Source organism: Agelaius phoeniceus, chromosome 1, assembly GCF_051311805.1.
Source record: "Agelaius phoeniceus isolate bAgePho1 chromosome 1, bAgePho1.hap1, whole genome shotgun sequence".
Lineage (NCBI taxonomy): Eukaryota > Metazoa > Chordata > Aves > Passeriformes > Icteridae > Agelaius > Agelaius phoeniceus.
In genome coordinates, this window is record NC_135265.1 from 33,178,589 (window position 1) to 33,202,454 (window position 23,866).

Sequence of the window (23,866 nt, forward strand, 5' to 3'; positions counted from 1 at the left end):
GGGGCTGGCCGTGCCCTCGAGGCTGGCCGTGCCTGTGGGGCTGGTCGTGCCTGTGGGGCTGGCCGTGCCTGTGGGGCTGGCCGTGCCCTGTGGGGCTGGCCGTGCCCTCGGGGCTGCTGTGCTCTCGGGGCTGGCCGTGTCCTCGGGGCTGGCCGTGCCCTCGGGGCTGGCCGTGCCCACGGGGCTGGCCGTGCTGTCGGGGCTGGCCGTGCCTGTGGGGCTGGCCGTGCCTGTGGGGCTGGCCGTGCTGTCGGGGCTGGCCATGCCCTTGGGGCTAGCCGTGCTCTCTGGACTGGCCGTGCCCTCGGGGCTGGCCGTGCTCTCGGGGCTGGCTGTGCTCTCGGGGCTGGCCGTGTCTGTGGGGCTGGCCGTGTCTGTGGGGCTGGCCGTGCTCTCGGGGCTGGCCGTGCCCTCGGGGCTGGCCGTGCTCTCGGGCCCACACACGCCTCCCGCATCCGCCCGTTCCTCAGCCGCCCGTGCGGAGCGTGCTGCGGCCAGCCGCCCGCCTGCGCCCGCCTCCCCTCCGCTACCTCCGGGTGCCTCCCGCCTGTTCCCCGCCTTCCCCCGCCTGTCCCCTTCCGTCCCCCACCTCTCTCCTGCCTGTCCCCCGCCTTTCCTCCGCCTGTACCCCGCCTTTGCCCCGCCTGTCCCCGCTGCCTCCCGCCTGCCGCTCTCCGTGCGCGGGCCGGGCCCTGCCCGTTGCCAGCCCCGTGTCCCGGGCGGCCCGGCGGGCATGGAGCGGCTGCAGGTGGATGCGCAGGCCCTGCAGGAGTACGCGGAGTACCGGCGGTGAGCGCACAGGGGCGGCGCGCTGGGGTCGCCGGGGCGGGGGACGGGCGTTTCCAGCCGTGTCGCATCCCCTGCAGCCGGCCCGGCATTCCTCCCGGAGGCATGCCCGCCTCTGAATTGGCTGCTTCGGGCTGTGCGGCGGCTTCGTGGAGCCGCATGCACCGCCCGCCCTTCGCTGTCGCGGCCGGAGGTGCCGTGGCTGGTGTGCCCCGGTGAGGACGCGCTGCAAGCCGTGGCTGTCAGCGGTGAAGTCACGCATCGTCCCTCGCATCCAGGGCGGCGTGAGATGTGCTGTGAGAGGCCATCTGGCCTACCAGTGGCATCCCTGCCCACGGCAGGGGCGCTGGCATTAGGTGGTCTTTAAAGTCCCGTCCAATTCAAGCCATTACTTGATAATCTGCCAGCCGTACTGCTCTTTCAGAGTACAAGGAATTCTGTGCATCGTAAATTCCAAGTTTTGCATTGTATAAATCCCTTACACTGCTGCATGTCTTTGCTAGTCTTGTCAGGGCTTCTCTCGAAAGGCTGAACAAAAATAAACACAGTCGTTGTGCTGAGATGAGATCTTAATTTAGTTTAGGAAAACCTTGAGTAAAACACCGGAGGAAGGCACAGTGGTGTTTCTTACATAAGATGTGCAGTGATTCAGTGGGTGTTGGCTGGGTTGACATGCGAATGATAGCGTTCTGTTGGCACATTATTCTGGTGCTGTATACTGCTGGCAGTGCACAAATCCACAGAATATTTGACAAAGAATCACTCGTTTAGCATATTTTAGCATATCCAATAAATAATAACTGAAATATTTACAGACATTAATAAAATCACTTTTAGCATAGGTAAGTGCTGCAGTTAAGTCTCAATTGTATTTTACACATTTTATTTTTTGTCCTTAATTAATTCCATAAATGCAGAATTTGGATGCTGCTCAGGAGTTCCAGCTATTCAGTGACCTTGAATTTGACCATAGTGATAGCTTAATCGAGTGCTACAGCCCCCACTAACTTCAGCTACAGAAAACAACATAGTCTCTTGCAAATCAGAAGACAACTTGGATGTGATGTTTGTTGCTTTGATGGCAGTGGGGTTCCCTGCTTGCAGCTGAATACTTAGACTAGACCAAGATTAATCTCCTGATACAAATTTGCAGTACAGTCAGGTGTAGATAGGTGAAGTGACTTGCCAGAGGTCAGCCAAGAAGTCTGAGGCAGAGCTGGCTGGTTACATGACCCTTGATTCTCATTCCTTTTTTTTTTTCCCCAAAAGAACCCCTGGTAGTTTGCTGTGTTAATTTTTTCCTTCTCTCTTAGAACTGGTTTTCAGTCCATCAGAGCAAATTTTTAAAAAGAGTATTATTCAAAAAATTATTCTCTAAAAATTAGCTGCAGTTTTGTTAAATTATTAGAAGAGTAATATGAAATACAGGATTTGTTTTGCATTTACAGATAAAGTTCTGTTATATACTTAAAAAAATGAGAAATCTACTTTTATTGTCTTCATTTTCTTATGGCTTTTTTTATGCCATGTATACAGAATTGTAGGTGATGATGATGGAGGAAAGCTCTTTACTCCTGAGCAATATGAAGAGTACAAAAGAAAAGTGTTACCAGCTCGGCTGCAGAACAGGTTGTATGTGAGCTGGAGATCACCAACTGGCATGGACTGTAAGCTTGTGGGACCAGAGACACTGTGCTTTTGCACCCACCGGTGGGTAGCTTCCCTCCTTTCACACTTCAGTGTTCTCAAAAATCAGGGAAATGTGAAGTATTCCCAGACACATTAAAGTAGCACATTGGCAAGTTTATTTAAGGTTTAAGGGTTGAGAAAACTAGGTTTTAAATAGTAACAACTGTTTGTAAATGCAAATGTCAATATATTTTTGAGAACAAAATGGTTTTGTAGTCTCAAGAAATGCAGCTGCAAGGCATGAGTTAACGTAGATCTGATTGATTCTGGTAGTGCTCTCAAAGTGAAACATAAGGATATGTGGTATTTATGTAATGAATAGATGTAAGACCACCTGCTAATATGCATTTAATTGAATTTTCACAATTAAGAGTAAATTACTCTTGAATTAAAAAAAAGTAAATACTCACAATTAAGAGTAAAAAGCACAATTAAAGCTACTTCAAAACAAAACTTGTGAAGTGAATAGTAAGCTTTTCAGGTAGTTATCTGATAAATACTAACAAAGCTATAAAAGTAATTACTTTTCCTGTTTTAGGTATAAACAACACAAAACAGACTACGAGGTGCTTCCCAAGGAGCGGCCCATCAGTGTGCCTTGCAGAGTGAAGGGCTGCCCGTGCCAGTCCTACCGCTTTGTGCCCCTGAACGGCACCCAGCCCGTGCGCTGCCGCTGCAAACACTTCGCTGACCAGCACAGCGCAGCGCCCGGCTTTCCCTGCAACTCCTGTAAGTCACCGCTGCGGCATTCCTCGCCAGGAGACTCAGCAGGAACAGCGCCTGAGGGATCTGTGCTCTGCCCAGGGTGTTGGGTGTGCGCTGCCCTTGTCTCTGTTAGGAAAATTAATCCACAAACACCAGAGGTTTATGTCCAAAAAGGAGACAGAGGAGACAGAGGAGTCCTTTTTTGGCTTTATTCGAATAAAGGGAGAGGCCATGGGGCATTTCCCTGGGATCTCTCAAATTTTTGGAGGATGCAGCCTCCTTTTTATCCTAATTTCCCAGCCGCATTTCCCTTCTCTCTTTCCCAATTGGCTGAGGTACTTGAGAGGTACAGACTTCCTGGAACACCTGATACCGAAGATTTCCCTCTAATGTAAAACCCTCACTTTTAATTTTTAATTCTTACGCAATTTAGAGGTTTTTCTTCCCCATTGTTTCTTTCACCTTTCAATGTCTAATTTCCTTTATCAGCAAACATAAAGTTTATTTGTAAAAGCAAATATCTTTTTCCATTCATCAATCAGTGGAATTCTTCCCATTGTTTCTTTATCTCCCAGTGCTAGTTTTATCTACCAGCAGATCCACAGCTTGTTTGTAAAGACAAATCCTCTATTCCTCTTCTAACCAATGTGTGTTTTCATCCTCGAGAAAGGATGAAAAGTGGGAAGGAAGACATCACCTTTTGCACAGGAGGGTTTAGAACAACATCCTTAGTTTTGCCACGTCCTGTGAAGGAGTTTAAATCTCTGAATGCTTCTGGTCCTTATGGAGACAGGTGCCTGAAGTTAGACAGTATGAAAGCACCCTGTTTGCAGTTTGTCACTTCCAGCTGCATGCACGTGCCTTTTCGACCTGAACTTGGTAGTTTGGGAGAGAAAAGTGTTGGTCTCCATTCCTCTATTGCCTAGCTGACTAGAACATTCATATATTTTTATGTCTTTTCTCAAGTCAACAGGAAGTAGTATTCTGTTCCCAAATAATTCTATTGCAAGCACTCTAACGAAGTAGTTCATGGCCGTAGAAATTGTGGGTCTAAAAATGCAAATGGAATGGAGTTTCAGCAAGATCTTAGAGAAGGGATGAAGAAGAAGCTTTTTGCTGCAGTTGTTTGAGGTTAATATTTTGAAACAACAGTAATTATTAACCACAGGAAATAAATAATGCATAAAGATCTTTTAGTTTGAAACCTCAAATTACGTAAGATGAAGATTTTTTTTTTTGCTGGAGTTCTGCACTGTTATTAAATTTCTTTCATGGAATGTCTCTATTTTGTACAGAAAAAAAGTGTAAACAGATTTTGCTGGCTGAGAATCCTATACCACAGAATAAACCATAAAATGTCTACATGACAGCCTTTCAAGAATTTGCACAAAGTAATGTGAAAATCTTAGATGTGCAGCTGGATAATTCAGACTGAATCCATAGAACACAGTGTTTTCAATATTAATATATATAATGCCCTATGCTTAGTGTTTCTCAGAAATACCAGACACATCTGAGGGCTTCACAGATTTCACAGTGAAGTGCCAAGAATTGCTTCTATTTTGGAATTTTTTTGTTTTAATGTAATGGTATTAGTCTTGTCCAGTGTTGATAAATCTAAGATGAAGGATAAGTTATAATTGAAAAATTTAACTGCTTGTTGCTCTGCATATGCTGCATATACTGTATTCTGTGTCTAAACATAGAGTTCTGTTACTGAGGAGTGCCCAAAATAATATTAAAAAACCTTTAACATTTTCAAGAATGTGATCAACATATTATGAAAGTTCCACAAAGCTCCACAAAATGAACTGTGAGCTGGGACAAGGGTGATTTGTATAATGAAACATTTGCAACATCACTTCCTCATTTTCTTGGTCACATCATTGCTCCAGAGGGGCTTTGATGACAGTTTTAGATGTAGCTAGGGCAGACAGGTCACTTTACTCTGTTTCAGAATGTCACATAACATTTGTATAACTATTTCAATTCCATCCTGTGGCTGTGGAAGCTTAAAAAACCCTGAAAGTCAGTCTAATGATACTCCTGTGTAGAACCCATTTTGTTGCTTCCACAGTCTCTATTTTCTCTATTCCACAGTCTCTGAGAAAATTTCGCTAATTTTAAAAGATATTTAAATTGTGATTTGTGTAATAAATTGTGATATAAAGTTTCTTCACCCTGCAACATTGATATGTGCTATACATCTTTGGAGGGAATGCTGCCAAAATGCTGGCAGATTGTCGGCTTTACCCAGTGTCAGAACTTTTTGTTTGTTGTAAGTGGATGGAGAGGCATGTTGCTAATGACAATGAGCACAAGTTGCAACATAGGAAATGCAGTTAGATATCAGAAAAGAAATTTCTGATCCAGTATTGGTCCAGGCTGCTCAGAGAGGTGGAATCTCCATCCTCAGAGGTGCTTGAAACTTGGCTCAGGAAGATCCTGTGACTGGATAGCCCTCATGATCTAATCCCAGGAGTCATCCTTTCTCTTTTATACAGCCTTTTCATACAGCTGGATGCTTAAATCCCATCACCATCTCACTCATTTATTTGTTTCTCAGGTTCCAAGTGTTCAGGCTTTCATAGCTGCTTTACCTGTGCCTGTGGTCAGCCAGCATACGCTCACGAAACAGTTGTGGAAACCAAGGAGGAGCGCTTAGCCCAAGGAAAGCCCATGGGGCAGGATGTTCCTTACGCTGCCATGGGAGGACTGACTGGTTTTAGCTCTCTAGCAGAAGGCTACATGAGGCTTGATGACAGTGGAATAGGTATGTGCAGCTGAAATTTTAATTCTACACCTAAGTTTTGAAAAGTACTAAATCAAAATAGAGTTTCAAAGTCTGAAGACAAGTTGGATGAATAGGAGTAGAACTGCAGAAAGACTGTTCCTTTCAGATGTCTTCAAGGTTTTAAGGGATCACATTGTCCTACTCACTGTAGTGAGTTGAGAAAAAAACTATTTTTCAACAATTCTGATGTTCAATCCAGTTGTTTCTTCTTGAAATGCAGCATATCCTTTAGAGAGAACCTGTAACTTCTAATTCTTCCTGTAACCTAGTACTTCCATGTTCTATTTATGTTAGTCCTTTAGCCTAATACTGCCCAGGTATTTTTTTAGTTATATATTCACAGCATTTTTGTTTCCAAACTCAAAGGTTAATAGCTGTTCAGCATGAAAAATAAGAGGTAGAATTGGTAGAACTTTTTAACAGACATGTTAGTTGGTCTTGATACTTTTTCTGCTCTGTAATTTTGTGTTATTTAGTAATCCACATGTTTTGTCCTGAAATACTGTTTTATCTATTATTGCCACATACCCATTATTTATTTTTTAAATTCTGAACTGGATTCCCGGATTTTTCTGAAGTTTAGAAACTAAAACATTACTGTAGTAATTGAAGAAACAAAGCTTTTCAATGCCTTTGAAGCCATCCTTGTAATGCTTTTGTTAACTCCAGTTTATGGGGTCTGCACTGATAGTTGTAGATATGAATCTGTAACCTTGTTCTGACCCCAGCATGTGTATTAGGATTGTATCTCCTGGAGTTAATTATTGTTTCCATTCACCTTATTTTCTGACAGGTGCTCCCTCTGCTGAACTTTTAGAAGCCCCCATTACTAGCATGGATCATCCATTTCTAAAAGCATTTCAGGGACCTTCGAGTTCTGCTCAATCCATGCCACAAATAGCAGGTGATGTACAAATAGGATAATACTGTTATGTAAAAAGAACTTAATATATAATTAATTGATTTTATTAATTAATTGAAGGATGCTCAGGGCATTAAAATGAATATTGAAGCTTTGCTGTATGATAAGTTAGTACAATATTAATGTACTATTCAAATGCTTAGAATAACTTAACACTTGTTATTTTTGCTTGTGATGTGTGTTTTACCTGAAATTATTTTTTTCTTAGTGCTTGTTATATTTCCCATCAGTGGTGTCATGTATTCATTGGATCAGTTTTTAAAATTCTTAATTTCTCTTAGAAACTCATCACATCTGAATGGGTTGTACATATTCAGCACAATCCTGTGAAACTGTCTTGTGCCAGAAAGCTTTTTCTATGTGGGATTATGGATCACTTACACTTATTTTATGTCCCTGATTTAGTACAAAAATGTACCAATTAATATAACAGTTGAACTCCTTTAAAACAATTTATAGTAGGTGCAAGCCTGGATTAAAAAAGTTTCTCTTTGGTCTCAAATGCTGTGTTTTGTACTTGCCTATAAAGGCGAGTTCCCATTTTAAATTGGTTTTGCCGAATGTAAAACATAACTAACGGAACAACAAGTATCGTTAATAAAAAAAGGGTTTTGTTTTCTGTTTATGTTTTGTTTTTCAGGTAGTTCAAGTGCCACAGGGCAGGTTTCTCATGGAAAACAATCAGAAGCTGATGACATGGCTTACTTTGAAAAACGCTATCAAGAACGGGCAAGTTATTACATTTATTGCTTAATTTAAATGCACTTTCACAAGAGGATATCTAAACTCCATAAGTGTATGATTTAGGTGGCATAAAAATGCATTATATAATTCCTTCTCAATTCTTAACATAAATTTTAAAATACAGTTATGAGCTACTACAGGATTTCAGAGGTCAGTCATGTGTAGGATGGCATTTACCTTAACCAGGCAGATTTTAATTGAGGGTAACTCTCTATTACAGAAAACCAAAGCATTTTACTATGTGACAGAAAGAAACAACAATGCAGAGTCACAGAAACTCCCTTTGACATTTAGGACTAGGTGTTTGCTACCTCATTATAGAAGTTTATATATATATATTTTTTAATGACAGTCTGTGTAAGTTTGGCTAAATTTGGTCTGTCTTTCTTAGATGATCTGTATCACTCACTTAGAGGTGCCTCCTCCACCACACTATTTTTAGTTTAAATGCCCTGTGGTGTAGGTTATTCACATTAGCCCTGTAGCTCCACCATCTCAGCTGAAGTATGTCTCGACTGTTTATGAATTCTTTTGTAAAGCAATGTTGCATAATTAACTTGTAAAATCTAAACTGTTTTGCTATTTTGCTTGCTGGCTTGCAACAAGGTTTTGTTAAAGAGAAAGCTGTTCTAGCTTTGTGAAATTCAAAATAGTTTTCATTGCTTTGTAAATCATCAGAAAATATGGACAGATGTTGCAAATATTACATTGGTTCATAGAAAACATCAAATTCAAATTTCTTTGTTTCTTTTTTCCCCCGACATTTTATTTTCTTTGCAAAAGCTAGTAGAAATTTTTGATAAAAACCTCAAGCCTCCAAAGGGGGAAAGGTGATTTAAAATGCATTTTTGTGTAGACCAACAACATTTGCTTAGCAGTAAGTTAATTTGTAGACATCCCAATGAGGTCTTGTTTCCTTTTGGTATTTTTTTATGATGGGAAAAAGCATGTTAATTCTTTCTTTCTAGCATTTTAAATAGCAGTGTATGTGTTAGATGGGATGCAAAAGTCTCCATATCCCTTTTATATAATTGCTCTAAATATGATTTCATTCACTGATGTAGCAGTATTTGAGAAAAATCGTAGCTTCTAAAACCAACAGATGTATTTTTTTGGATAAATAGTCTTACTACGAAATGACAGAGTGAAATGTGTATGTGTTGATGAATTTTACAATGCTACAAGATCCTGTTGTGTAGAAAAAATCTTACAGGAGGAAGTCATAGCCTTGTGGGTCAGCAGGGAGGCTCTGAGATGAATGTTCAGCACCATTCCCGTGTGGTGTTATGTGTGCTGGTTCATCTAACTGTGTCTGTTAGACATCTGCAATAAAACTGCTCCACCTTTCATTGACATGGAGATAAACCCTGGCCGTTCCTGAGACACACTGGCCTTGAGGGATACCCAAATACCTGAGCTGCCATTACCAGAGATAAGGCAGCCTGCTTTCAGTAGGGGAGGAGCTGCAGCGCCATGGAAGTGCTCCTTTGTCTACTGGTGCAACGTGAGCAGTGCTGGCTTGGGATAATAATGTTGTGTACCTTTCTCCACTGCATGTAGCACCCTGGTAAATTTGTGACTGGATGTAGGAATTTAATGCTGCATTGTTAGCCGATTTGCAAACCAGTGTTTGAATCACTGCTTGTGTCTTTTTTTGTTACAGCTGAAAATGGAGAAGGCTGCTAAACGGAAAGAGAGGAATCCAGTGCCATCAAAGAAGGAATGAGATTAATTAATAAATATTTATTATTTGGTACATTGGTCATTATTGCATTGATTATTTTTCTCTGTGCCTACCTGCATATCTGTATTTATTAATTTATTTATTCTGTTGCTTTGTTCCTTTGCTGAAATTAATTTTTAATTATCTCATTGTAATAAAATTGGTTCTTTAATCAATGTGTTTCTAATCTCCAGAACTGTTACAAAGATATTTCTTTGAAAATGGAGAAGCATATTTAGAGAGTTGTAGGTCAGAGGGTTTAAGCTCTGAGAGAATAACCTTGTATTTAAGTATTAGGTTGTAGGAGGGCAAAGAAAAGATCTGTCTTAGACTTTTATTATACATTTTCTTTATTTGTGGAGTCCTTTAAACTCATCTTGGTTATGGATTTTATGTGGTGAGATTTGTTCTGTTAATATTGACATTTTAATATTTTCTTTAAATCTTTTTCCCCTTTCTGTTGATTTCATCTCCTTGACATAAAATTGAAACATACCCTTCTTCTCTCACACTTCTGTAGGCTCCGTTCTTGCCATCATATAAATATTTTTTTTTAAATATGATATTCTATAGACTTGCAAACCAACTTCCATGCTTATGAGCTACTTGAAGGGATCTTGCTTGTATACTTTATCCCAGATTTCTCTGTTGGTACTATTCTCCCAATTCTATTTGTCTGTTGCTGTCCATAACAATTATTACACTAAAATTCTGAAAACTTTAAGTAGCAATGGTATGTTACTTATAGCATGTAAAGCAATAATTGCATGCTGTTTGGTACAAACTTATTTATCCAAGAGATTCATCATGTCTAATCCAGCACAGACTGAATCACCTCAGGGAGATGTGCTTTTGTTTCCTTTGTGCATATTCACAGCTATGGCAACTTATGTTGTATGAAAGGTAGTACACAGGAAAATACAAAATTTAGTGAATGTGTGGTGGTTTAATTGAGCAAAGCAGCACAGCAAGAACTTGGTACAGAGTAACTGCCAGAGAGTGCAGCTTAGGAGGCAAAAGCAGAGCCTGGGTTAACAGATTGTGCTTTGAGAACAGAGAGGTGTAAGTCAGTTTGTTCTTAAAAATACCTGGAGGTGTCTCTTGGACTGGAGAGGAGACCTTACAGGAGGTGTGTGTACTGAGACTTTACAGCAAGAACAAAGCCTGCAAAGCTTTGTTTCCCATTGGAGAGAATGCCTCCATGTGCTTGATGGGCAAAGGAAAAGAGGTGAGTTTGAAGGCATTTACTGCAGGGCAACTTGGGTTTTGTTCAGATATCACCTGTGGTGTGAAGGTTCAGTTTTAAGAGTGCTTTTTTACCTTTAACTCTGACCTATACTGCCATTACTACAGATGCCAATCAGGGAGACTAATCTGTTATTTTAATTTAAATGCGTAATGCATCAAAGTCTCTAATTAATGTTTTAAAAGCACCTTTGCTGTTAAATTCTACAGTTACAAGCTGCTTTAGCCTAATAAATGAAAGTACTAATTTGGGCTCCCTCTTCTGGCCCTGGCAAGCAATCCATTCTACACGTCCTCTGCTTGGTCTTGAAAATAAATGGGGTTTTCAATAAATGTAATCACAAGAAATCAACAAATACAAATAACATTCATAAAGAAAAGTAAAAAAAAAAAAAAAAAAAAAAAAAACAAAACAGAAAAGAATTTTTCATTTTTCGAAGAGATTATTACAAACATAATAGTGCAAGTTTACTCTAGTTTCCCACTTATCCCTGTTACTATACCCATTGGGGAAGGCTTTTCTGGAAATGTCTATGTGTGTGTTGCAGAAGTCAGCTTTCTCACAGCAAAATATTGTTAAAGGGAGAGGTTACAAATAGAAAAACTTTTATTTTGTGTTCCTTTTGATACTGGGAGCATACATTCTAAGAAATAATTTACTGTTTTACATTTTGAGTTGACAATATTTGTCCGTTTTAAGTGTTAGCTCTGCCAAATTCAGACCTACTAAACTGTACTTTGATCATCAAAAACTGGTTTTATTAAAGTAATTTAAAAAATATTCTGTGCTTTAACTTATTTACTGTTTCCACTCTAAGGATATAAAAAGGTTACTACATTTATTTAGTGGTATTTCTTTTTAGTTGGAAAAGAGGTTGGATCATAAAAATATCAATGCCATTAAATACTGCTTAGGAGTTCTGACCACTTTTCACTCATGTTGATGATGTCCAAGCAAAAGAAACTTGCTTTCCTTACTAGAAGGCATGTTTTTGACTTCCTAGTACTTGCATACTACTTTTTTTTCCTGAAACTTTATAGGTATCTATACATGAAAAACCAGGTACAATATATCTCATAATGTTACTGACTGTGAAAACTGGACACTGATGTCATATCTTAAGTAAAATTTTAATTTATCCTAAAAAACCAAGAATTGTTTTGCAGGATCAATATTGCAACCTCCAATTCTTTTCAAAAAAATTTCTTTATACGTCTGTTAGAAAATAGGTTTTTTTTTAATTATAGAAGCAGAGAGCAAATTCCAGTACCTGTGCCATTAGCAGTGTTCATTAAATAAAGAGCTGGGTTTAACAGGTAATTGCTGATGGTTTCTTCTCCTGAGAGCAGCCATGAACTTTGAACAAAATATCATGGGACAGGTGAGTTACCAATTCATCTGTGTGATTTATTGGGTGGTTGTACATCTGTTGTTCAGCTGGAAGCATTAACTGTTTCTGAGCCTAATCCAAGGAGTCAGGCACAGGGAAAAGGGTTTCTTCTCATGCACATGAGCTCTCTAAGCTGTTAAACATAATTGCATAGACCCTGGGCAATGCTTAAGTATGTCTTATTTTTAAAATACCTGGCTTTCAAATCAGTATTTTGCCAGCATTATAACATTCCTTGAGTGCACAACAGCATTTTTTCCCTAGTTTGGATCATCCAGTGGAAAGGCTGAGATGTTCCTTGGCTGTTAGGATAGTGGACAGTGGTCAGTGATCCTACATGGAGAAAAAGGAGCTCCTCTCCATTCTGATCCTGTGTTTCTGATCCTAAATATAAACCCTGTCTGTCTGTCTGAGGTTCGGGAGCGAGGGGAATGCGATGTGTGAATTCACAACAGGGATGGCATCCGTGCAGTGACTTTGTCAAGTTGTCAGTGTCCTTGTAGCACGTTGTGCATATTAAATGACTGGCAGGTCTCAGGGCTGTATGTCCCTGAGCCTCTCTAGAAGGAGTTTATAGCCATGCAAGTGCTGGTAGTATTTGTTCTTAGCACAAATATAATTGAAAAAAACAGGTTTTCCAGTTTGGAAGACCCCACAGGTGTACCTGTTATGGTTTTTTTTTTTTTTTTGTAACTAAATATACTATTTTTGTCTAGAAGCCTACTCTTGCCTTGCAGCTTTTAGCAATCTCTCTTCTGGCAGAAGGAATCATGAGTTGCTTTACACTGATTTCAGCTCTGATTTTCCATTCACTGTACCCATGCTGTCTGGCATGGCTGGGCTCTGATCCCACAGGCTGCTTTAGTCACATCCCTAGGGAAGGACCCAGGCTCAGCCATAAACTGTCACCTGTGTGATGCTGTGTGACAAACAGAATGGGAACCTCACACAAAGTTTATTAGTTGAGTCATGCAGTGCAGAAAGGACCCCCTTGCTTTCTGAACTCCTCACAGAGGAACCTGGATGTGGTTGGATCCAATCTTAGCCCCAGACTGAGTCAACACTTTATGTCCAAAGGATTATCCAAGTGTAATTGAACCTCTGTACAACTTTGTCCTGCGAAATTAAGGATGGCAAAACAGATATATTTATATAAAATGTTTATTATGGTAATGATTAGACTAAAATATCTTAATCAGAATTATTTATTCCACAGGCAGAAGCTATAATTATTAGTATAGTCTAATTCTCTATTTTTAAGCAAAATTGAAGCAATTATGAGGAAGCTGGAAAAGCCATTAAATAAGTAGAGATTGATGTTACTGACTCATACCAACGACTGTAGGCAAATCTCTTTTGCTCAGCCTTGATGACCTTGAGGGGCATCCCCAACCCAAGAGAGGATCTCCACACACTCCAAGAAGGGGGATGTCAGAAGACCCTGCCATTAAAGATTGGGACTGATCAGTCAGAAGTCTCCAGCCAGCTGTGTCAGTCCAGCAGCTTTAGATAAGTTATCAGCAGTATCACTTTTCCCTTCTTTTATCAGGCACTTCACCAGGCCAGCTACATCTTCACCTCACTCTCAGGATGCTTAATTTTGGAGCTGATGAGTCAGTCTGCTTTCAGCATTATTCAACACCAAAAGCAGCACAGATAGCTTTGCAAATAGGGTGTTGTTCAAGTTGGTTTACCCCATTCCAGGCAGAGTATCCTGTTACACACTAGCTGAGCACATTCAAAATTATTTGATTCTACCTGAGGTGCTTAATCTTATCCTCCCTCTCCCAGCAAGTTTCTGTATACGTGAGAACAAAAGATAGCATTTTGTTTTGGAAAAAGAAAAATCTAATTCAGATTTCAGAATTTCAAGTACTGTTGTTCCCCTTCAAACTGAAATGAGTTATTCTTTTCTGTAATGTCAAAAAGAATTGTTCATCAAATGAATACATGATGAGTGAGAATCTGTTGCACAAATAAGTTCATAGCTATGCTTTTCTGAATATTTGGTAGGCCAAAAAATGAATAAATTGAGGGCTAAAATATTTGCTGTTGACTGAAGAATGCTGTGGGAGGCAGCTGGAGTCCTGCTGGGAGCGTATCTCCTGCCCTAAAAGCATCAATTTTTACATAGATGGGCAGGAGGATGTTGAAAGAGGAGAGTGAGAAAAAGTAAAAATACCCAAACAATGAATAGTTTTCTTTAATGTGAGGGTTGCAGCAGGGGGAGGGGAAAATCCAGAAGGAGAACCACAGGCTGCCTTTCCTCTGTGGTCTGCAGGTTAATTGGTGTGAGCATGTTGGTCAGAATCTGTGTGGCTTTGAGCCAACTGCAGGAGGCAAATGCTGCTTGTCTTGTCCCCAGTAGGAATTCGGGGAGGTGGATCAAACCTTACTCATTCTGCTTATGGAATAACTTTTTCTAATAAAGGGGGTTTTAGATTTAATATTCATAAGTAATTCTCCTTTGGGTTCTTATTCTGGCATTAGGACTCAGAGTGTTTTATTTAATACTGTAAGGTACAGAGTGTAGGAGTGTGCTTCTAAGGTTAACAAAATATTCAGTTGCACGGGTGTTCTCTTTCCAGCTCTGAACTCTGGATCTTTTCCTTGAATTACAGGTAGAATGTTGTCTACCAAAAGCCACATTTCTGGAATTGACCTTGTTTTACAATGGTTCAGATACTAAGTTATTCGAGGGGAAACTATGCTTCTCTCAGCCAACCTAAAACCCAAGTCTTCCATGTAAAGAGAATGAGGAGTATGCCCGAACTGCTGTCTCCTCTAATTTAGGATAGCAGATACATGCTAACGTTTGTGAGGAAGGATTGAAAAGTAAGATCTGCATAATGCTAGCTGGTAATTAAACTGTTAAAAATGTTCATTGCAAACTATTTCTCTGAGGTACATTACCTGTCCTGATCTGATTCATGAACTCTTGGAAGAAAATGAGAGCCGGCTTGCAAATGCACCTAAATTATGAAGACTGAAAGCTTAAGGTGGGGCATTACTTGTCTCAACAGCAGTGAGACTGTTTTGATTTAATTTTTGGCTGTTATAAGCCATCAAACACCTATGAAAAATGGCAGCTAATAACTTGTATGCTCTCTCCACACTTTGAATGTCAGGAGATGTAATGACTTCTTGGAATCAAATTGTGCGTTGACAAAAGCTTGTCCTCAGACTAACGCAGACTAAAACCAGTTTTTGGCAAACCTGGTTTTAGAAAGGTAAGTAGCTTGTATATGTGTGGAGTTTGTTCTTTATCTGGATGTAAAAGCTTTAATTCTATGCAACCACTTTTCAAGATGCTTGATCTTTCTGGAATTGACCTTGTTTTACAATGGTTCAGATACTAAGTTATTAGAGGGGAAACTATGCTTCTCTCAGCCAACCTAAAACCTAAGTCTTCCATGTAAAGAGAATGAGGAGTATGCCAGAACTTATGTTATGGGTTATATTCTCTTAAGTTCTCTTTAAGAACTGTTGGCTCTCCTAAAGAAAATGCTTATTTTGTGTGAGCAGTTTTGCTGCACTTCACACTTCATTGAAATTATGGAAACACTGTTTTGGGTTTTTTTAACACTCAGGAAATACTACAAGATTTATATAGTAATATATATAATGCTGAATATATATATATACACACACACACATATATATATATATATATATATATATATATATATATATATATACAGAATGCTGAATTCTCTTTCTTCGTCCAGTATACATGATGGGATTTCTTTAGCAAGAGAGCAAAGCTTTTTTAAGAAAACTGGTTCTTTGCTCCATCTCAAGAAGCAAAAAAAGATCTTTTAAAAACCTGTAATGTTGAATGTGCTGGACAAAGTACTCTTGAGAAGACAACAAGGACATATTTAATAGTTCTACGACAACATAAAAAGGATGATGGCAGATTTAGGTTTTGTATGTGAACTACTGGTGGTTTTGCCTATTGCAACTAAGTCAAAATCAAAAGATGTGTCTGAACTTTTTGTGTGTGTGGGTAAAGGACTTTCTACATTCTTCTTGGAAAAGGAAGGAAACAAAACCTGCACATTTATTTTGTGACTGACCTGTTCCTTTGTCATGTGTATTAAGATGTCACTGTCAATAAAATGTTGTAGCAAAACATTAAGGGAAAAGCTACGTGAGGCTGCTGTGTAATGTGCTGGTGTTTTTCTAGCCACAAAACTTTCTTTGATCTATTGTTTTTTGATTAGAGGATTATGTTTATGAAGCATTAGCATATATTTTATGAGACATAAGATATCAAATGCATTACTTTCTTTTTTTTCCCCATAATTCTGTCAGGATAATTACAGGAAAGTGTAGAAATAAGATCTGTATTCTATTCCACAAAAACCAGTTTGAGGTATACTTATATTTTCATAATGGCATTCTTTATGTTTTTAATTCCTAATTTCCTTAATTTCCAAATTTATGGTGACTGCTCTTCTGAAGACAGATATTGGCACAGCAAGAGATCAACAGTGAATAGGCAGGAACTGTTTTATTAAAGTTTTTAATTGTATGTCAGTTCTACATACAAAATGATAGTCATAAATTAATCTTTCTCTTTTTGAAACCTGCAATGTGAATGCATTTTAAAACAGTGAATAATGTGGGACACACATTCAAGTGACCTGTAATTTGAAAAAATTGTAAAGACTGGCAAACATGACATATTTACAAAGTGCTGTTTGTATCTCTTGATAAAGAGATTCATGAGAGATAGTTAATGTTGGTAAGAAATGTAATTTAATTTCAAAACTTCTGTCTGATGAAAATGGTAGGCTTTGTGTGACATGTCAGCACTGATGGAAATGACCTGAAAGAGCTGCTAATCAGCATTAGGAGACTGATACAGAGGGCTAGTAGTTCCTATTTAAAATGTTAATGTCTAGACAGGTCCTTTGGCATGGAAACATTAGATTATATTGCTGGTCATGAAGAAAGCCTTCTATATTGCTTCTTAATTGCAGCCTTTAGAGAAAAAAAGTTGCCAGCAGAGATCTATTCTGCTACCTAAAGTTTTGTCACTGAGTTTTTAGACAGATGCCAGTGTAAGAGATTTCTCTCAGTTCCTTCCTCTGAAGGGCATCTGGCCATAGTATGGAAGATTCTGACCTCTGCAGCATGCTTATATTCTGCTAGTTGTCAGTGCACATTTCTGCAGGAGGTTTGCATCATCTCCACTGATTTCTATGCTATCTCATTAAGCACTATCAGGTGACTGTGGAAAATTTCAAATTCTGAATAGACCAAACATGTTTAAAATTCCACCAAACTTGCAATGTCCAAGAGTTGATGAGAAGTACAGGCTCTGGGCACTGCAGATTTCAGCTGGTCTGAACTTAAACATGTGTGACCAGGTGAGTAACAAATTTTAAAGCATTTAGATGATAGGATGTGTAACAGATGCTTCCAAATAGCAGCACAGTGTTCCCCAGAGGAGTCTAACTGAAAGCAGGGCAGGCTGGGAAGGACTGTCTGATCTGTTGCCATGGGCATACTCTAGAAATTAAATGGTTTTGTCAAAAATGGTTCAGGCTGTGCTGGGGAAGTGATTTTTAGAGTATTATTTGCCTCAGGTCTATTTATGTCTGACCCAAGTTCTTTCTGGTGCTGAGGAAACAGCCAAGGAAACAACTTCTTCCCCTTCTGAGGGAAAAAACACCTCCCTTGGTCACAGAACCGAGATAGATTCAGGTGCACCTGTGAGCTGCTTGAATGCCTGGGTGCTGTGCAAACTTCTGGTTCCAAAGAGAGAATAGCAGGTGGGAGTAGGAGCCCTGTTGCCCCTGGCCAGCACTGAGCATGAAAGGCTCAGGAGCTGATGGCAACAGGACTTTAAAAAGCTTTGAGCCCTTCTGAGGTACACTGGTGACACTTGGACAAGGTCTGCTAGTGTCACTCTCCCTTTCTGGGACACCTTTCAATGCCTCTTCAGGGATGGGCACTGGCACTGCCCATGCTGCACTCGCCTGTGGCTGGGGAGCAGAGGCTGCCAGAGGAGGAGGCAGGAAGCTTCTGTCCAGGTTGCTCTGTCTATCCATCTATCATGTAGAAGGGGTTCCAAGAGTCCTTGTGCATGGCCTCATCCCTGTGGTCCTACTGATATTGCTAAATGTGATTACTTAAAACAGATGAAAATCTGTTGTCAGTTTCCTGGAGTGTTGTGTTTGCTTATTTTTTCTATTTTTTAAAACTTATTTTAAGAATTCTTAATTTTTATTAGTTATATTAATAATATATAATATATAATATTATATAATATATTATAATTAATAATAAATAATTCTTAGTTTTATTGCTTGAGGTTCCTTTTTATTTGCTTTCCCTGTGTAGCTTTCCAGACCAGATACATTCCACTCTTAGTTTTCTGCAAAACTAGTTTGTTTTCATATTGTATTTGCTGGGAATATCCTGATGAAGGTAGGAATGATGAATTTGACTCCATGTTTTCAGAAGGCTAATTTATTATTTTATAATACTATACTATAGGATACATAAAGGTTATTTACTCAATGTTAAAAAGATAATAATGAAAGCTCATGACTCTGGAAAGAGTCTGGACACAGCTTGGCACTGATTGGCCAAAGAGTCAAAACAACTCACACCAGAATTCAATCAGACAATCACCTTTGGGTAAACAATCTCCAAACACATTCCACATGAGCAAAACAGAGGAGGAGTAAATGAGATGAGAATTTTTTTCCTTTTTTCTGAGACTTCTCAGCTTCCCAGGAGAAAAATCGTGGGTGAAGGGATTTTTTCAGAGAATGTGAATGCTACATTTTCAGAAGTGGAAGGGTAATAAGAAGAAAAGCCTGTTAATAAAAGAATAATTTCTCACAGATATCCTGCAAAGGTCTTGGGTGCATTCCTCAGTCTTTCAAAACTTTTTTTTCTTTGATATTATGAAGAAACTGGTTGCTGCCAATTCTGGCCTTTCTCAATTTCTACATGAATAGTTTCAGTAAACACTCTGAGTTTTGCCAGCTCAGAATTTTACTGGAAACCGTAGCTATTTGGCCCAAAGTAAGGCAGTGGAATGTCACAGGACACTTGGTATGAGTGATCTGATCAGCTTAGTTGCTGGGATGGGAGTATATGAGAAGATGGGAGTGAGTAGCTAAAATATGAATTTTAATTCCTGTGTTTTCAGCAGCAGGCAGTACTGGTACTCAATGGGAAGAAAATACTTGTGGGTATGTGTGCAAGCTGTGGTGGTGGGAATTAGGACATTAATCTATAGGAAATGGTTCATTAGTAGTGTTGCTGCTTGGAGAGCTTGCTCTTCCTTGTTTGATTTCCAGGGACAGATTGATCTTATGTGTCTTAGTGCAAGATTTTGAAAAGAAGGAAGGGGTAGCAGCTTGTAAGTAGAGGAGAAGATACCAAAAAGCTTTGTTGAAAGTGAAGGTTGCAGGACATGAGACCTCTAAGCAGATTTCACAGTGTCTTTAATATCCATGTAATTTCCATAGGCTTGTCCTCGAGGCATCCCCTCTTCATTTATCTCTATTAAAAACTCACTGTACACAACCATGGATTGCAAAAGCATACTTGCCTACCAGGACAGACATATTATGGTGATGTAGTTGTGCTTATATGAAAGAAAGCCAGCTATCACAGTTTGAAGCAAGCTGTTAGGGGATAACGGGTTTCTCTGCAACTTGGAATTACATTGACAAGAGGTGCTGCTAAGTTGGCAGATACAGCTGTTGTCAGAAATCTTTTTTAAGAGACTTGTCCTGCAGTTGCTAGGATTGCCATGGCAACAGGCTGCTGAGGAAAATGCTTGTGGGTGGGAAAAAAACCGTACTTGGCATTCAGAAAGTTGAGATGGTGTAAGGAGTATAATGTTCTCCAAAAAAACTTGTTTAGGATTTGCTAATGTTCCATAATTTGAGCTTTTGCAACATGTTAATGAATCACCTGAGGGCACAGCCTTCCACATACCAGCAGAGTATCCAGTTCTGGTTTGAAGTCAGATAATTTAGGCAAGTCTGTGCTTTTAACAAATACTAATATGAAACGAGGTGCTCTTCAAAACAGTCTAAATTTATAGCAAAATGCCTCATACTGGATTATTTTGATACTTTGATCTGCCCCGTTTTTTGAGTTAGAGTTGTGAATCTGATTTTTTTAAAAGGAAGAGGGCTTTTGGGTTTTTGGCACACAGTGTTGACATACTTTTATGTATAAAGCTGCCCTGACTGGCCTGAGCAGGGAGCAGCCAGCAGATTTTCTGTCCCATGTCTGTATGTTTTGCACATCAGAGGCATTTTTGGGGTAGCATGCCCAGGAAGGAAACAAGCTAGGATGTCACCAAAGCCATGCAGGTGAGGATGGAGTTGATGAGGGCTGTAGTGCAGCTTTGGTAGTGTGCAGTATCTTCACAGTACTCAGAGACAGATTGCTTCACATCACTGCTTTTTGTTACAGAAACAACTTTTAGGGTAGAGATCCCAAACACCAACCCTAGAGTGCTTTGGCTTATTTAGTAGATGGGACATCTGAGCTACAATGGACCTTGAATTGTATTAGACCAATTGAATTGGTCTTGTATTATAAGATATTGTAAGATGGTTTTTGAATGAAAAAGAGTTTTGAGTTAGTGACTGGGAAAACAAAAGGAGTTTTCGGTAATTTTTTTCCCCTACACAGAGGAAAAACCAGATTTCTGTGTGTTTGGCTAAAAGTTCCTAAGCATCACATAATCACAGCAGTTGTGGAATTTTAGGGTATTTCCTTAACTGCTGCTTTATATAAAGGATGCTTTTGTTTCTGGCATTATCTGAGAAACACAGTACTCATTAATAGTTACTGATACGCATAAAAAGGCTGTGAATGGTTTTAAGTGTGATAAACAGTAGAAATATGAAGGGATTGTGTGAAAACATGTTATGTTTGCATGAATTCGGAAAAATGTTGTGCAAACAACAGATACAGAAGGAAAATCTGTCAGTGTGGAAATGCCTTTGACACCCCCAAACCTGAACTTGCATACAGCTGTTTCTTTTTCTTGCAGACTAAAATTAGTCATAACCAGCTTAGTTACTTGCTTAGCTTTTCCTAGAACATCTGTTTCTACATAAACCAGACTGTCATTGCATGGATCCTCCATCTACTGAAGATGCAATGTTTGTGCACTTCTGTGCAAAGGAAATTTCCACAGAACACAGCTAAGAAAAAATACTTGAAGTAAGGAAATGTAACATGCAGTCTGATGATTTTTTAAAAAGACTGCTTTCTACAAATTTTAGTTACTATTTTGTGCTGAATGCAAGTAAATGACTTTGAAAGAAAAGGTGGATATTCACTTAAAAGTGAGAAATTATTTGCTCACTGCTAAAAACACTGTGGTAGGCAATCATTTATTTTAGAAGGCTGATTTGTGGTGGCTTTGAGGAGTACTTAAAAAAAGCACCATCATAATACGATAGGTGCACATCTGAAAATACAGAGTTACTGAAAAACTTCTATTTTTTGTTTTGTTTGTTTGTTTGTTTTTCTGTTGGTATTCTTGGTTTTGTTTTTTTGTTTTATTATCATACAAGTGAGTCTGAAAGGCTATGACATTTAAAGACTGTTTCAATAACTAAAGAGGACTTTATAAAAACATCTTTGTGGAATGAGAGCAAGAGTTTTAAAATTTAGGTTGCCCCTTGAGGGATATAGCCTGATGTGATGTTTGGGCTTTTTTGGGTCAAGAATATTCCTTATTTTGTCTTAAGAATACTCCTTGTAGGAAGGTCAGGCTGGCTGTACACAGAGTGAGAGTTTTGCTGCACCATTTTGAGGTGTGGCAGTGACGGGAGTGAGGAGTTTAATGAGACCCTGGACATGGTCTCCCTGAATTAATGGGTAGGAATTTTCAGCCAGGGAAGAAGAAATTCCATATTTTTTTGAGACCTGCTAGCAAATGGGGAATAGTTGGAGAAATGCAGTACTGAAATGAGAGGAAGGAAATTAGCCATTAACCTTTTCAAAACTATTAAAGAAAATAAAATTATTCTCATTGGTTTGTATGTCTTTCTAGGCATTTTGTTAGTGTTTTGAGAGGGCCAGCTCTGTGTGTGTTTATCTCAAGTTTTCAGAAGTCTAAACTGTGGTCTGTGTGTTAGTAGCACTAGCTGGCTGTCGTGACTCTTGATGTATCTTTCCCTGGCTTTGTTGAAACACTGCTCCAAAAATGATAAATAATTCATAGAGAAGGAAGCATCTAAGAAAACTGTTGAAAGCTTTGAACAAACTCTACATACTTATATTGAAACAAAAATATGAAGTCTGGCTACTAGGGTGAAAGCATTGAAAAAAAAAACCAGGTATGTTTTTTTTCTAAAATAGGACTATAATCATTGCTTTGCTTATCTCTTGAAGCCATGCCTGCTTTTTTGTTTCTCAAAAGTTTCATTTTCTTAATTTTCTAAGAAAGATGCAGTGTTGCATGTATGGAGAGGGGAGTATTTCCCAAAAGCATGGCTGAAACCCGGTTTTCTTTTGGCAGCTCCTTTTGGAATTTGCACTATCCGCCTCTCAGTGCTTATCAGATGACTTTGGTTCCCTTCTGCCCCTTTACTGGAAGAGATTTCAATTCCATCTCCAAGGAAGATGCCCATTAGTAAAAGCACCTAGCTGCTAGAGGTAACTGGGTAGTTCCTTGGGTGTTTGTTCTGCTGTAAGAGATGTATCTCTTCGAGTAGCCCAAATTACTTCTCTAGTTTTAAAAGAAAAGACAAAAGTGCAGTGGGAAGAGATTTGATATAGAAGTGGCTTCAGCTCCTTTAAGAAGGAAAGTGTACATTGGTATATGTGTGTGTGAAAGAGGAGTTAAAGAACTACCAAGAGAGGAAATAGGACAAAAGGGAAATTAGGAGCAGGAGGGAATTGCCATGTGCAGCCTGGTCAATACTGAGGTGCCATGAGTGTATTTTTGGTCCTTCCACATTCCTTAAAAGAAAGAAAACAAAAACAATAAATGATTTAACAGCTGAATGAGACAAAATACTGCTGCTACCTTTTGAAAGAAACTAAATTATTAACATAGCAGGTGTTATCTGAAAATCTGTATGGTCAAGGGGCCTGAATAAAGTTAATTTTTAAACTATTTGAGTTGTAGAAAAAAAAAATCCTGGCAAAATGTTGTTTCCTCCTTACAACTTAGGCATCACACATAGGTACAGTTCTTTTGGGGAGCAGGTCTCACAAGCCATAAAAGTGGTTGCAGGAGTTTGTCTCACTGTTCTGTGTTCCTTGGAAAAATTACAGAAGACTTGGACAGAGAATGACTTAACTCAAAAAAGGATTGGACAGAGAGTGACTTGACTCTAAAACATTGGACAGAGAATGACTTAACTCAAAAAAGGATACAATTATGCAAACATGTGGTATATTGGAATTATTTTTGTCTTAAAAACCAGACTTTAACAGCTATTTACATACTTTTTTAGTTTTATATGAGTAGCTGGACAGCTTCAGCACTGCATGAAAACATCTGTCCTTTGCTGGATAGCATGAAAGGCTTTGCCACTTTCACCACAATTGATGCATTTGTGGAGTTTTACTTTTTGTGCGCGTTAAATCTCAACTTTTTGACACCCTTGCTTTTGTAAAGAAATGTAAGGAAATCAGAGCACGGTAGCTAAAAGGTTTCTGTCCTGAAATAGTTAAAAACCTCTTCAGCCGTGCAGCTTCAGTGCCCGTTTTCAAAAGCAGGATTGTCACCGCTCGGTGCGCGCTCCCTCCGGCGGGCTGGGAGCGCGCTGCTGCGGGAAGATGGGGTGGGATGGGGGGGAAGATGAGGGAGGATGGGCTGGTGCAATAATCCGTGGTTCTCTGGGCTTTGTATGGGT

At 39.4% G+C, this 23,866-nt stretch overlaps 1 protein-coding gene across 1 annotated transcript; it reads left to right on the forward strand.

The window, feature by feature from the left end:
* The first annotated feature begins 577 nt into the window (after positions 1-577).
* FAM221A (family with sequence similarity 221 member A) lies at positions 578-9,539 on the forward strand. Its single transcript, XM_054643299.2, has 7 exons — positions 578-789; positions 2,323-2,496; positions 3,014-3,204; positions 5,747-5,953; positions 6,768-6,878; positions 7,537-7,625; positions 9,304-9,539. The coding sequence occupies exons 1-7, from the start codon at positions 734-736 to the stop codon at positions 9,364-9,366; spliced, it is 891 nt and encodes a 296-aa protein (XP_054499274.2). The 5' UTR covers positions 578-733; the 3' UTR covers positions 9,367-9,539.
* The last annotated feature ends 14,327 nt before the right edge of the window (positions 9,540-23,866 follow it).

Bases quoted from the DNA above. Each gene is read 5' to 3' on its own strand.
- FAM221A (XM_054643299.2), top strand. From the start codon at position 734: ATGGAGCGGCTGCAGGTGGATGCGCAGGCCCTGCAGGAGTACGCGGAG. The intron at 3,205-5,746 runs GTAAGTCACCGC...TTTGTTTCTCAG, and splicing joins CGGCTTTCCCTGCAACTCCT to GTTCCAAGTGTTCAGGCTTT. The intron at 7,626-9,303 runs GCAAGTTATTAC...TTTTTGTTACAG, and splicing joins AAAAACGCTATCAAGAACGG to CTGAAAATGGAGAAGGCTGC.